At 43.9% G+C, this 12,115-nt stretch overlaps 1 protein-coding gene across 8 annotated transcripts in view; it reads left to right on the top strand.

Annotated features, from left to right (window-relative positions):
* The first annotated feature begins 837 nt into the window (after window positions 1-837).
* Window positions 838-12,115, top strand: part of CENPI (centromere protein I) — a 71,097-nt gene continuing 59,819 nt past the window's right edge. Inside the window, exons 1-8 of one of the 8 annotated variants that reach the window (XM_074392281.1) lie at window positions 864-913; window positions 1,421-1,556; window positions 1,831-1,880; window positions 2,430-3,170; window positions 3,485-3,904; window positions 5,836-5,973; window positions 11,479-11,597; window positions 11,891-11,998. In XM_074392281.1, the coding sequence (XP_074248382.1) occupies window positions 3,682-3,904; window positions 5,836-5,973; window positions 11,479-11,597; window positions 11,891-11,998 (588 nt within the window). In that variant the 5' untranslated portion in view covers window positions 864-913; window positions 1,421-1,556; window positions 1,831-1,880; window positions 2,430-3,170; window positions 3,485-3,681. Of the gene's footprint in view, window positions 914-1,420; window positions 1,557-1,830; window positions 3,171-3,484; window positions 3,905-5,835; window positions 5,974-11,478; window positions 11,598-11,890; window positions 11,999-12,115 lie in introns of all 8 variants that reach the window. The other 7 variants (XM_074392283.1, XM_074392284.1, XM_074392279.1 and 4 more) reach the window with 7 other exon arrangements.

Here is a 12,115-nt window from a genome sequence, read left to right as displayed (position 1 = left end):
TATTTTTTTGTTGTGTGCTTTCCCAAATACATAAACTTAATTTTTGCTAATTCATCTCTAAGATTGCAGTTTCCCCCAACTTGTTTACCTAAAGTTTATAGGTATGCTTTGGTCTCAACAACTCAGTGAGTCATTACATTTATATCTTTTCTCTCTTGTTCCTACTCTAATAAGAGATTAAATTGGAGACTAAGCTGAGAGCTCAGACTAAACCCTTGTTGCTGTTTTAAAGCCAGTTTCTTTAAGGTCAATTAACTTCTCATGGTTAGGAATAGTTACACGTTGACAGCCAGTTTCCAGAGAAGCTTTGAGGATATCCCTACTGATTCTCGGTAAAAGGAGGGCAGATCCAGCTTTTCTTTCCTCCCACGCCCTAGGTTCACATGGGGAAAGCGACAGGCCCTTTGACTTATGTCTCAGCCAGGGAGAAGCCACGTTTATTGTGAAGTTTGCGGTTTCGCATTTTCCTACAAGGTCCCGACATCTGGGGTCAGCGTAGGCAAAATAATCACTATAATTGATCATGTTAAATTCAAGAACGGAGACCTGAATTGTCCCGTCACACGCATAATGCCGAACGCGAACATTGCTAGCCCAGTGGTAACGCCAGCCAATCAGTTCACTCCAGCAGCAACGGCCCACTCGCTGCGCGCCCCCTCGGCCCCAGGTGGGTGGGGCAATCCGCTCTCCGTAATTGGGTATACGACCGCGTCGGCGCGCGCGCCACCTCCCGCCACAGAGCCACCTCCCGCCACCTCTAGCCAGTCAGGCTTCAGCCGAGTGCGTAGCTCCGCCCAGCCGCCGCTTGGGTCTGCTCGGAAGCGCATGCGTGCGGGTGGAGTCCGCTTCTTTGAATTCCGGAGGCGGCATTCGGTCGTCAGAGGCCTGCGCGGGTGTATGTCGAGTGTGTCAGGTGAGAAGGTGCTTTTAAACACCGCGCCGAATAGGGGCGAAGATAATTTTTAATTTTTGAGGGTGGGACTATCCTGCAAGATGTGGCTGTGGTCCCGTTTTCCGTAGCGAGTTTCGCTTCCACCTGGGGCAGGCTGTGAAAGGGATCCTTGGGAAGCGCTGGTATTGTTCAACTGGGTGGGGTCAGAAGCCGCTCCCCCGCCCTTCTTTCCTGGGACCCTAGGAAACGACTTGGCACCTGTAATCTCCCACTGGGTTGGACATACGTAGTCCTCTTCTGATCTGGCCTCATCTGTTCCAGGGAGGTGGGATTGAGTAGATGTCATTCCGACCATTCCTTTCAGTTTTCCTATTTGAAGCCAAAAGCTTAGAACTCATTCTTGGTTACTCTTCCCTTTTCCCTACATCCAATTTTTTTTTTTTTTTTTTTTTTTTTTTAATCACTGCCCGCTCTGTCTACTTCCAAAATATACCACTAATCCAATCATTTTCTACCTCTACACCTTAGGCCTACGTGCAGGCTACAGTCATTCCTTTACTGGACTTCTCTAACAGTCTTTTATTTGGTTTATTGCCGCTACTTGACCTCTAACATTCTCGTCTCTGCACTGCAGCTAAAATGATCTTCAAACACAAATCAGATGGTATTGCTCCCTTCTCTAACCTTTCTCCCTTCCCCCATGTTTTCCGGAGACATTTAAAACCCAAAATCCTTACGCTGGCCTGCAAATCCCAGTGTGATCTAGAGTCCGTGGCTACGTTCTGACTTCATCGCTTATTATCTTTTACCTCTTTAATTCCACTCCCTCCAGACTGATGTTGCTACTCTTTCTTTTTCGATTTTTTCCTTCCTTCCTTCCTTCCTTTTTCTTTCTCTTTTCTTTCTTTCTTCCTTCCTTCCCTTCTTTTTCTTTCCAGAGTCGCGTTGGGTGTGGTCGCTCACGACCTTTGGGAGGAAGCTGAGGCAGGTATGTATCACTTGAGGTCAGGAATTCGAGACCAACCTGGCCAACATGGGGCAACCCCTTCTCTACTAAAATACTACAGTTAGCTGGGTGTGGTGGCATGCGCCTTCTTCTTCAGTCTAACGCTCTCCCAACTGAGGTATTTCGGCCATCGGAGTGCGCCTATAATTATGGCTACTGGAGAGACTGAGGCAGGAGAATCCCTTGAACCCGAGAGGTGGAGGTTGCAGTGAGCTTATCAGACCACTGCACTCAAGCCTGGGTGAGGAATGAACTCTGTCTCAAGAAAAAAAGAAACAATGTCTCCCTATGTTGCCCTCAGCTTCCCAAAGTGCTGGGATTGTGAGTGTGACCTACCCTACCGTGTAGGGCCAAGCTGCTGTTTCTTATAACACATAAAGTACTTAAAGGTCACCTCTGAGAGGTTTTCTTTGAACACTTGTTACAAAGTTACAATATAGCTTCCTATTCCCACTTCATTTCTGTAACATCACTGTGTATCATATTCATTATTACTTGTTTACTTTTCTTCCTTTTTTTTTTTTTTTTTAGAGACAAGGTCTTGCTCTGTCACACAGGCTGGAGTGGAGTGGCGCAGCAGTCAGGGCTCTCTGCAGCCTCAGCCTCCCAGGCTCAAGCGATTTTCCTGCCTCATCCTCCTGAGTAGCTAAGACTACAGACACGTGCCACCACGCCTGGCTAATTTTTTAAGTCTTTTTTAGAGATGGGGTCTCACTGTTGCCCAGACTGGTCTTGAACTCCTAGGCTGAAGGGATCCTCTGGTCTCGCCTCCCAAAGTGCTGGTATTACAACTGTCAACCACCATGCCTCATCTTAGTTGTATACTTACTCATTGACTCTCACCTCCCCCTTCAATGTAAGTTTCATGAGAACAGGGACCTTGATTGTTTTATTATTTTATCCCTGGTAACTAGACTTGCGCTTGGCATATAGATGACATTTAGTAATTATTAAGTGAATGAATGGGAATATTTGTCTCCTGAAAATGCTTAGTCTGGCCACCAGTTTGGCTTTTGAACTATGTGGTTTTAACTTAGTACTCACAAAGTGAGATGCATAAAAGATTAAAAGTAAAATCAAGGAGAGGTGGGGAAAATAGGTGTGGAGAAAGTAAGATTGAGATGGATTAGTTTTTTGTTTTGTTTTTGAGACAGGGTCTTCCTCCATCGTGCAGGCTGGAGTATAGCAGTGCAATCTCTGCTCACTGCAACCTCCACCTCCTGAGTTCAAGCGATTCTCCTGCCTCAGCCTCCCGAGAAGCTGGGATTACAGGTGTGTGCTACCATGCCCAGCTAGTTTTTGTATTTTTAGTGGAGATGGGGTTTCATCATATTGGCCAGGCTGGTCTGGAACTCCTGTATGCCTGACCTCAAGTGATCCACCCGCCTCAGCATCCCAGAGTGTTGGGATTACAGGCGTGAGCTACTGCAACTGGCCGAGATGGATTAGTTTTGGACCCACTTATATGACATAACCATTCTAAGAGAGAACTTTCTGTTTCCTGTATTCTGTTTTTTTTTTTTCCACTAGAAAGCTAGCTTAGCTGATGAATGTTACCTTGACAGGTTGTTTCTATTTCTATTTAGGACAAGGGCTTTCTGAGAAAGTCAACCTCTAGATTTTGTTTCCTGGATTGTTGTCAACTTGTTTATTGCATGCCTGTTGTATGCTAGCTATTGTATACTACATACCGGAAATACACCCTGTCTCTGTGGAGAAGAAAGGACTGTTTGGCTGATTAATGATAACTTAACACTTGTTTCTGTATAGAACATATGCAGTAATGTCATCTCAAAAGAGAGGTAAGAATATCCAGGCACAAAACAGGACTTCACAAGGTAGTAATAGTTTCCAGACCACACTTTCAGCCTGGAAAGTAAAACAGGATCCAAGCAACTCAAAGAGCATCTCAAAACATGGAGAAGACAATCCAGTGGGAAATTATGAACATGCTGATGATCAAGCTGAAGATACTTTGCAAATGGCAGTGGGATATTTTGAGAAAGGTAAAGGTGGATTGTTTTCCTTATGAAAGTCCTATTTCTGTAAGAATATTCTAGTCTTTTTTCTTAAGAATTTTTAAAGGACCGGACGCAGTGGCTCACACCTGTAATCCTAGAACTTTGGGAGGCCGAGGTGGGTGGATCACCTGAGGTCAGGAATTCAAGACCAGCCTGGCCATCATGGTGAAACCTCATCTTTAAAAAAAAAAAAAGGAATTTTTAAAGGAAAGCATAATTTTGCTCATTCATGCTTTTGTTTATTTAATAGACATTGAACACTTACTATGTATCAGCATGCTAGGTAGGTACTAGGAACACAACAAAACTTACCAGCAGAGTGGTTCCCAAACTGCTGCATATTGGGATCACCTGAGAATCTTTTTTTCTTTTTCTTTATTTTCCCCTCCCTCTCTACCTTTTCAGTTCTGAGAATCTTTTTTTTTTTTTTTTTTTTTTTGATACGGAGTTTCGCTCTTGTTACCCAGGCTGGAGTGCAATGGCACGATCTCGGCTCACCGCAACCTCCGCCTCCTAGGTTCAGGCAATTCTCCTGTCTCAGCCTCCTGAGTAGCTGGGATTACAGGCACGTGCCACCATGCCCAGCTAATTTTTTGTATTTTTAGTAGAGACGGGGTATCACCTTGTTGACCAAGATGGTCTCGATTTCTTGACCTTCTGATCCACCCGCCTCGGCCTCCCAAAGTGCTGGGATTACAGGCTTGAGCCACCGTGCCCGGCCCAGTTCTGAGAATCTTTAACAAACTGTTGTCAGGCATCCGGAGTCTTGCTTTTGTTGCCCAGGCTGGAGTGCTGGAGTGCAATGGTGTGATCTTGGCTCACCGCAACCTCCACCTCCTGAGTTCAAGCAATTCTGAATTGCTTGAACCTGAATAGCTGGGATTACAGGCATGCGCCACCACGCCCAGCTAATTTTGTATTTTTAGTAGAGATGGGGTTTCTCCATGTTGGTCAGGTTGTTCTCAAACTCCCAACCTCAGGTGATCCACCTGCCTCTGCCTCCCCAAGTGGTGGGATTACAGGTGTGAGCCACCGTGCCCAACTGGCTGCCATTCTTAGATTTTCTGATTTTATTGGCATGGGATGCAAGCTGGCATAGGGATTTTTTTTTTTTAAGGCTTTCTAGGTGATTCCAATGTATGGCAGAGTTTGGGAACCACTGTCCTAGTATTGAGACAGGTTGTAGTCTAAGGGCAGTGCTTTCAGTTAGTTTAGAATAAGAATGTCAGTACATGATCCAGCTTTCCTCACTGAAGGTGCTATTGCTGTTAAATATTCTTTAGTTAAAAACATCTTTGAGGCCGGGTGTGGTGGCTCACGCCTGTAATCCAAGCACTTTTGGAGGCCAAGGCAGGCGGATCACCTGAGGTCGGGAGTTCAAGACTGGCCTGACCAACATGGTGAAGCCCCGTCTTTAAAAAAATAATAATAATAAAATAATAAAAAAAAAAACAACAAAAAACAAAACATCTTTGAATGGCTTTTGGGAAGACACTTCTTACATAAACAAACTCATTTATTTATTTATTTTTGGAGACAGGGTCTTGCTCTGTTGCCCAGGCTGGAGTGCAGTGGCATGATCATGGCCCAGTGTACATTTGACCTCTTGGGCACAAATGACCTTCCCATCTCAGCCTCCTTAGGAACTAGGACCATAGGCACGTGCCAGCATGCCCAGCTAGTTTTTAAATTTTTTGTAGAGATGGGGTCTTGCCATGTTACCCATGCTGGTCTCAAACGCCTGGCCTCAGGTGATCCTCTTGCCTTGGACTCCCAAAATGCTGGAATTACAGGTGTGGGCCACCACACTTGGTCATTAAGCTATTCCTTTAAAGAGTTTCAAGTTGTTATTATTGAGGCTGAAGACAGAAATAATTTTAAAGGTCTCGCTGTTTAATATTGTTTCTTTTTTTCAGGTCCCATTAAAACTTTGCGGAATAAAGATAAAACCTTGGAAAAACACTTGAAAACTGTGGAAAATGTGGCTTGGAAGAATGGGTTAGCTTCAGAAGAAATTGACATTCTATTAAATGTTGCACTCAGTGGCAAATTTGGTAAGTTGAGGAGATGCTTTTTTTTTTTTAATCTTTTAATTCACCTAGCACCTATATTTTTTATTTTAAAGATAAATTGTTTATATTTTCTTTTTTTATATAAAAGAGAGAGGGTCCCACTGTATTGCCCAGGCTGGTCTCGAACTCCTAGACCCAAGTAATCCTCCCACATTGGCCTCCCAAAGTGCTGGGATTACAGGCTTGAGCCACCACACCTGGCCCAAGGGGATGTTTTCTGATTTTTTGTTTTTTTGAGACAGAGTCTCACTCTTGTTGCCCAGGCTGGAGTGCAGTGGCATGGTCTTGGCTCACTGCAACTTCTGCCTCCCAGGTTCAAGTGATTCTCCTGACTCAGCCTTCTCAATAGCTGGGACTACTTCTGTGTGCCACTATGCCCAGCTAATTTTTTGTATTTTTTTTTTTTTTTAGTAGAGATGGGGTTTCCCCATGTTAGCCAGGATGGTCACGATCTCCTGACCTTGTGATCTGCCTGCCTTGGCCTCCCAAAGTGCTGGGATTACAGACGTGAGCCACCACGCCCAGCCGAGGGGATGCTTCTTCTTTTTTTTTATTTTTATTTTGAGACAGAGTCTCGCTCTGTTGCCCAGGTCGTAGTACAGTGGCTGGATCTCGGCTCATTGCAGCCTCTGCCTCCCAGGTATAAGTGATTCTCTGCCTCAGCCTCCTGAGTAGCTAGGATTACAGGTATCCGCCACATGCCTGGCTAATGTTTTTATATTTTTAGTAGAGACAGGGTTTCACCATCTTGGCCAGGCTGGTATTGAACTCCTTGACCTCGTGATCCACCTGCTTTGGCCTCCCAAAGTGCTGGGATTACAGGCATGAGCCACAGTCCCCACCTGGGATGCTTTTGTCATCACTTTGCTATTAGTTTTTCCTTTTAGACTTTGACTTGGATTGTTCATTGGAATCGGTTGGAGTTCTTTATATTTACTGTTCTCGTCATAAGACCAATCTGTTAAGATTATAAAATTGGCTTTTCTTGTGTTTAGGCCAAAAGTTTCTATATGCATATGCTGAAAATGACCAGTTACCATATATCATTACAAATAAAATATGGAATACATACTCTTGTCACCAAATACATGAAAACCATTTTTTAGTATTTCTCTTAAGAAGCACACATCATAATTTAAATAATGTTGCTGGAAGGCATCTTAAAAGATTACTTAGTCTAAGTCCCTGCTTACACTGTCTCCATTCCAGTGTCTATGACTTTAATAGTCAAGATGCTTTTTCTTTTGTGCAAATGCATCTTTTCCTGTTCTGAGTTCATTGTTGTTGTTGGGGATGGTTGGAAGAGGTTCTTAGGAGTAACTTCTGGTCAGTATTTTATTTAATTGAAAAGAACCCTTTAACTTTTTCTCACTTAAAGTCAGACTTGGAATGTATTTTAGACTCTAAATACTTTCATTTAAAGGTGAGGAAACAGAAGCTCAGAGTAGTTAAAGAGACTTGCTTAACGTCAGAGCTAGAACCGGGGAAATAAGATGTCCAGACTCCCGTTCTAGTGCTTATACTGTACTACATTGCTGCCTTTTTTCTACTTAAAAAAAAGTTAACGAGAGGCACAGTGCCATGGCTTATGCGTGTAATCCCAGCAGTTTGGGAGGCCAAGGCAGGATGATTGCTTGAAGCCAGGTTTGAGACCAGCCTGGGGAACAAAGTGAAACCTTGTCTACAAAAAGTAAGCAAAGAAAAAAAAATTAGCTAGGTGCAGTGTCATGTGCCTGCAGTCCTAGCTACTTGGGAGTCTGAGGCAAGAGAATCACTTGAGCCCAGGAGTTTGAGGCTGCAGTGAGCTATGATGGTGCCACTGTACTCCAGTGTGGGCAACAGAGCAAGACCCTGTCTCGGGGGGAAAAAAAGAATAAGACAGCTCTGAAAACCAAATGCTTTATATACTAACTGTTTCCTGGCCCTTGCATGTTAGATTTATTTGTTTATATCCTAGCAGCATAAATAGTTGGGATTACGGGCACCCACCACCATGCCCAGCTGATTTTTGTATTTTTAATAGAAACGGGGTTTCACCACATTGGCCAGGCTGGTCTTAAACTCCTGACCTCAGGTGATCTCTGTGACATAATTTCTATTAGCAGATAGGAGAACGCCATAGAGTCCTGAGATCAAGTGGAAAGATTGGACTAGTGTAGAATGATATTACTGCCAGCCAATTCCAAGAATATCTTGTTCTAGGCCAGTCACAGTGGCTCATGCCTGTAATTGCAGCACTTTGGAAGGTCAAGGTGGACAGATCCCTTCAGCCCAGGAGTGTGAAACCAGCCTGGGCAACATAGTGAGATCTTGTCTTTACTAAAAATAAAAAATGTAAGCAGGCATGGTGACATGTGTCTGTAGTCCCAGCTATTCTGAAGGCTGAGATGGGAGGATCGCTTGAGCCCAGGAATTTGAGGTTGTTGTGAGCTGTGATTGCACCCCTGCACTCCAGCCTGAGTGACAAAGTGAGACCGCGTCTCCAAAAAAAAAAAAAAAGAATATCTGTTCTATTCTGCTACTTTCCCTTCTTTTTTGGGGTGAGTGGATGATATAAATATATGTATTTTAAATTATATATACATATTATGTATTTATTTATTTTAAGGCAGAGTCTCACTCTGTCACCCAGGCCGGAGTGCAGTGGCACAATCTCCACGCACTGCAACCTCTACCCACCACCACTCCTGGCCAGTTTTTGTGTTTTTAGTAGAGACGGGCTTTCACCATGTTGGCCAGGCTGGTCTTTAACTCCTGGCCCCAGGTAATCCACCTGCCTCTGCCCCACAAACTGCTGGGATTACAGGCGTGAACCACCGCGCCCGGAATATTTTTATTTCCAGTTCACATTCTCTCAATGAAGGAATATATTCTTAATTGTAACACCTCATGCAAGGTGTCCCTTGGTAGCTTTAAATAAATCTGTCTATTATGCCATTAAAAAAAAATGAAATCTTTGAAATATTCCCGTGATTGAGTGTTTTTTGGAGATACAACTCTTTTTTTTGAGATGGAGTTTCACTCTTGTTGCCCAGGCTGGAGGGCAGTGACACAATCTCTACTCACTGCAACCTCTGCCTCCCGGGTTCAAGCAATTCTCCTGCCTCAGCCTCCCTAGTAGCTGGGATTACAGGTGCCCACCACCACGCCCAGTTAATTTTTTGTATTTTTAGTAGAGACGGTGTCTCACTATGTTGGCCAGGCTGGTCTTGAACTCATGATCTCAGCCTCTCAATGTGCTGGGATTGTAGGCTTGAGCCACCGCGCCCGTCTTTGTCTTTTCATTTTGTTTAGTTGTCGTCCTTTTTTTTTTTTGAGATGGAGTTTCACTCTTGTTGCCCAGGCTGGAGTGTAATGGCGTGATCTTGGCTCACCGCAACCTCCACCTCCTGGGTTCAAGTGATTCTCCTGCCTCAGCCTCCCAAGTAGCTGGGATTATAGGTGCCCAGCACCATGCCCAGCTAATTTTTGTGTTTTTAGTAGAGATTAGGTTTCACCATGTTGGCCAAACTGGTCTTGAACTTCTGAACCCAGGTTATCCACCCACGTCAGACTCACAAAGTGCTGGGATTGCAGTTGTGAGCCACCATTCCCTAATAAAATTCATTGTTTTAAAAATTCAGTATTTTTGTTTTTGGAGACAGGATCTCACTCTGTCACCCAGGCTGGAGTCCAGTGGTGCAATCTCAGCTCACTGCAACCTCTACCTCCCAAGCTCAAGCTCTCTTCCCACCTCAGCCTCCCAAGTAGCTGGGACTATAGGCATATGCTACTGCATCTGGCTAATTTTTGTACTTTTTGTAGAGATTGGGGTCTCACTGTATTGCCCAGGCTAATCTCAAACTCCTAGGCTCAATCAGTCTTCCAACCTCAGCCTCCCAGGAGGCTCCACCATGCCCAGCTAATTTTGATTTTTATTTTTCATGGAGACGGGGTCCTGCTGCGTTGCCCAGGCTGGTCTCAAACTCCTGGGCTGAAGTGATCCGTTCGCCTCAGCCTCCCAAAGTGCCTGGATTATAGGCATGTGTCACCATGCTCGGCCCCAAATTCAGCATTTTTTAAAAAGCATAGTCACAGAGTTGTATAATCATCACCACTGTCTAATTCTTGAAAATTGTTATCACCCCAATAAGAAATTTATATTTTTTAGTTTTTTTATTTGAGACAGTTTCACGCTGTTGCCCAGGTGGTGTGCTGTGGCATGTTTTCAGCTCACTGCAACCTCTGCCTCCCAGGTTCAAGCGATTCTCCTGCCTCAGCCTCTCAAGCAGCTGGGGTTGCAGGTGCCTGCCACCACGCCTGGCCAGTTTTTTGTGTTTTTACCAAAGACGGGGTTTCTTCATGTTGGTCAGGCTGATCTTGAACTCCGGACCTCAGGTAATCTGCCTGCCTTGGCCTCCCAAAGTGCTGGGATTACAGGTGTGAGCCACCATATCCGGCCTATATTTTTAAAATAGAAATATTTGGGCCAAATAATTTGCCATATATATATATATATATATATATATATATATATTTTTTTTTTTTTTTTTTTTGAGACACGGTCTCACTCTGTCACCCAGGCTGGAGTACAGTGGCATGATCATGGCTTACTGCAGCCTCGACCTCCCTGGGCTCAGGTGATCCCCCCACATCAGCCTCTTGAGTTGCTTGGACTACAGGTTTGCACCACCACCCCTGGCTAATTTTTGTATTTTTAATAGAGATGGGGTTTTGTCATGTCACTCAGGCTAGTTGTGAACTCCTGAGCTCAAGTGATCTGCTTGCATCGGCCTCCCAAAGTCTTAGGATTACAGGCATGAGCCACTGTGCCCAGACATTGCCTTATGGTTTATGTTAGTAGTTAAAGGTACATTTTTGTTTTGAACAATTTATTTATTTATTTATTTTTAAGATGGGGTTTCACTATGATGGCCAGGCTGGTCTTGAACTCCTGACCTCAGATAATCCACCCACCTCAGCCTCCCAAAGTGCTAGGATTACAGGCGTGAGCCACTGCGCCCGGCTTTTTTGAACAATTTATTAATAATGGTAGGAGATACTGAATTTTACATACTGTTTTTTTTTTTTTAATTTATTTTTATTTAAGACAGAGTCATGCTCTGTTGCCAGGGGCTAGGCTGGAGTGCAGTGACGTGATCAGCTCACTGCAACCTTCGCCTCCCGGGTTCAAGCAATTCTCCTGCCTCAGCCTCCTGAGTAGCTGGGACTACAGGTGCATGCCACCACGCTTAGCTAATTTTTGTATTTTTAGTAGAGACGGGGTTTCACCATGTTGGCCAGGATGGTCTCAATCTCTTGACCTCATGATCCGCCTGTCTCGGCCTCCCAAAATGCTGGGATTACAGGTGTGAGCCACCACGCCTGGCCATACTGTTGGTTTTTCTTGCCTTCAATATAATGTGAGATTTTTAGATCCAAGAGTGAATAATAGTGAAATAACAATTGAGAAACTAAAACGTTTAATTTAACTTGTCTGCTTTCCAGGAAATGCTGTAAACACACGGATATTGAAGTGCATGATCCCAGCAACAGTAATATCAGAAGATTCTGTGGTTAAGGCAGTCTCCTGGCTTTGTGTTGGCAAGTGTTCTGGTAGCACTAAGGTAACCTTTTTAAACACTATGTTGATATGTCCTTCAGAACCACTTAAGGGCTGGCAGGGAAGAGCCACTTATGAAGTAACGGCAATGGCCTTTTGTGCAAAGCTTGTAGTTTTGGAACAATACATCTTGATGCAAGGACTATGTTCAAACAGAAATTTTTACTGAGAAGTAAAATCTGTCATTCTACTTTGTGCTGGAAGCTTCTAAAACAGCCTGGGAAGCGGGGAGAGTGAATTAAACTCTTCTGCACCAGTTATAGTTCTTTAAAGATAAGTATTTTGTCTCTTTGATAGGTACTTTTTTATCGTTGGCTGGTTGCAATGTTTGACTTCATTGATTGTAAGGAGCAAATTAACTTGCTTTATGGCTTCTTTTTTGCCTCATTGCAAGATGATGCATTGGTAAGTAAAAATTGGACAGTATTGAGCATCAATCAAATAGTACATGTGTGTATATTAATGTACCATATATGCTTCAGAGTGCTACACAATGTGTTTTTCCTTATTTTAAAAATAAGC

This window comes from Saimiri boliviensis, chromosome X, assembly GCF_048565385.1.
Source record: "Saimiri boliviensis isolate mSaiBol1 chromosome X, mSaiBol1.pri, whole genome shotgun sequence".
NCBI classification, from domain to species: Eukaryota; Metazoa; Chordata; class Mammalia; order Primates; family Cebidae; genus Saimiri; species Saimiri boliviensis.
This window is presented reverse-complemented; position numbering and strand designations above follow the sequence as displayed.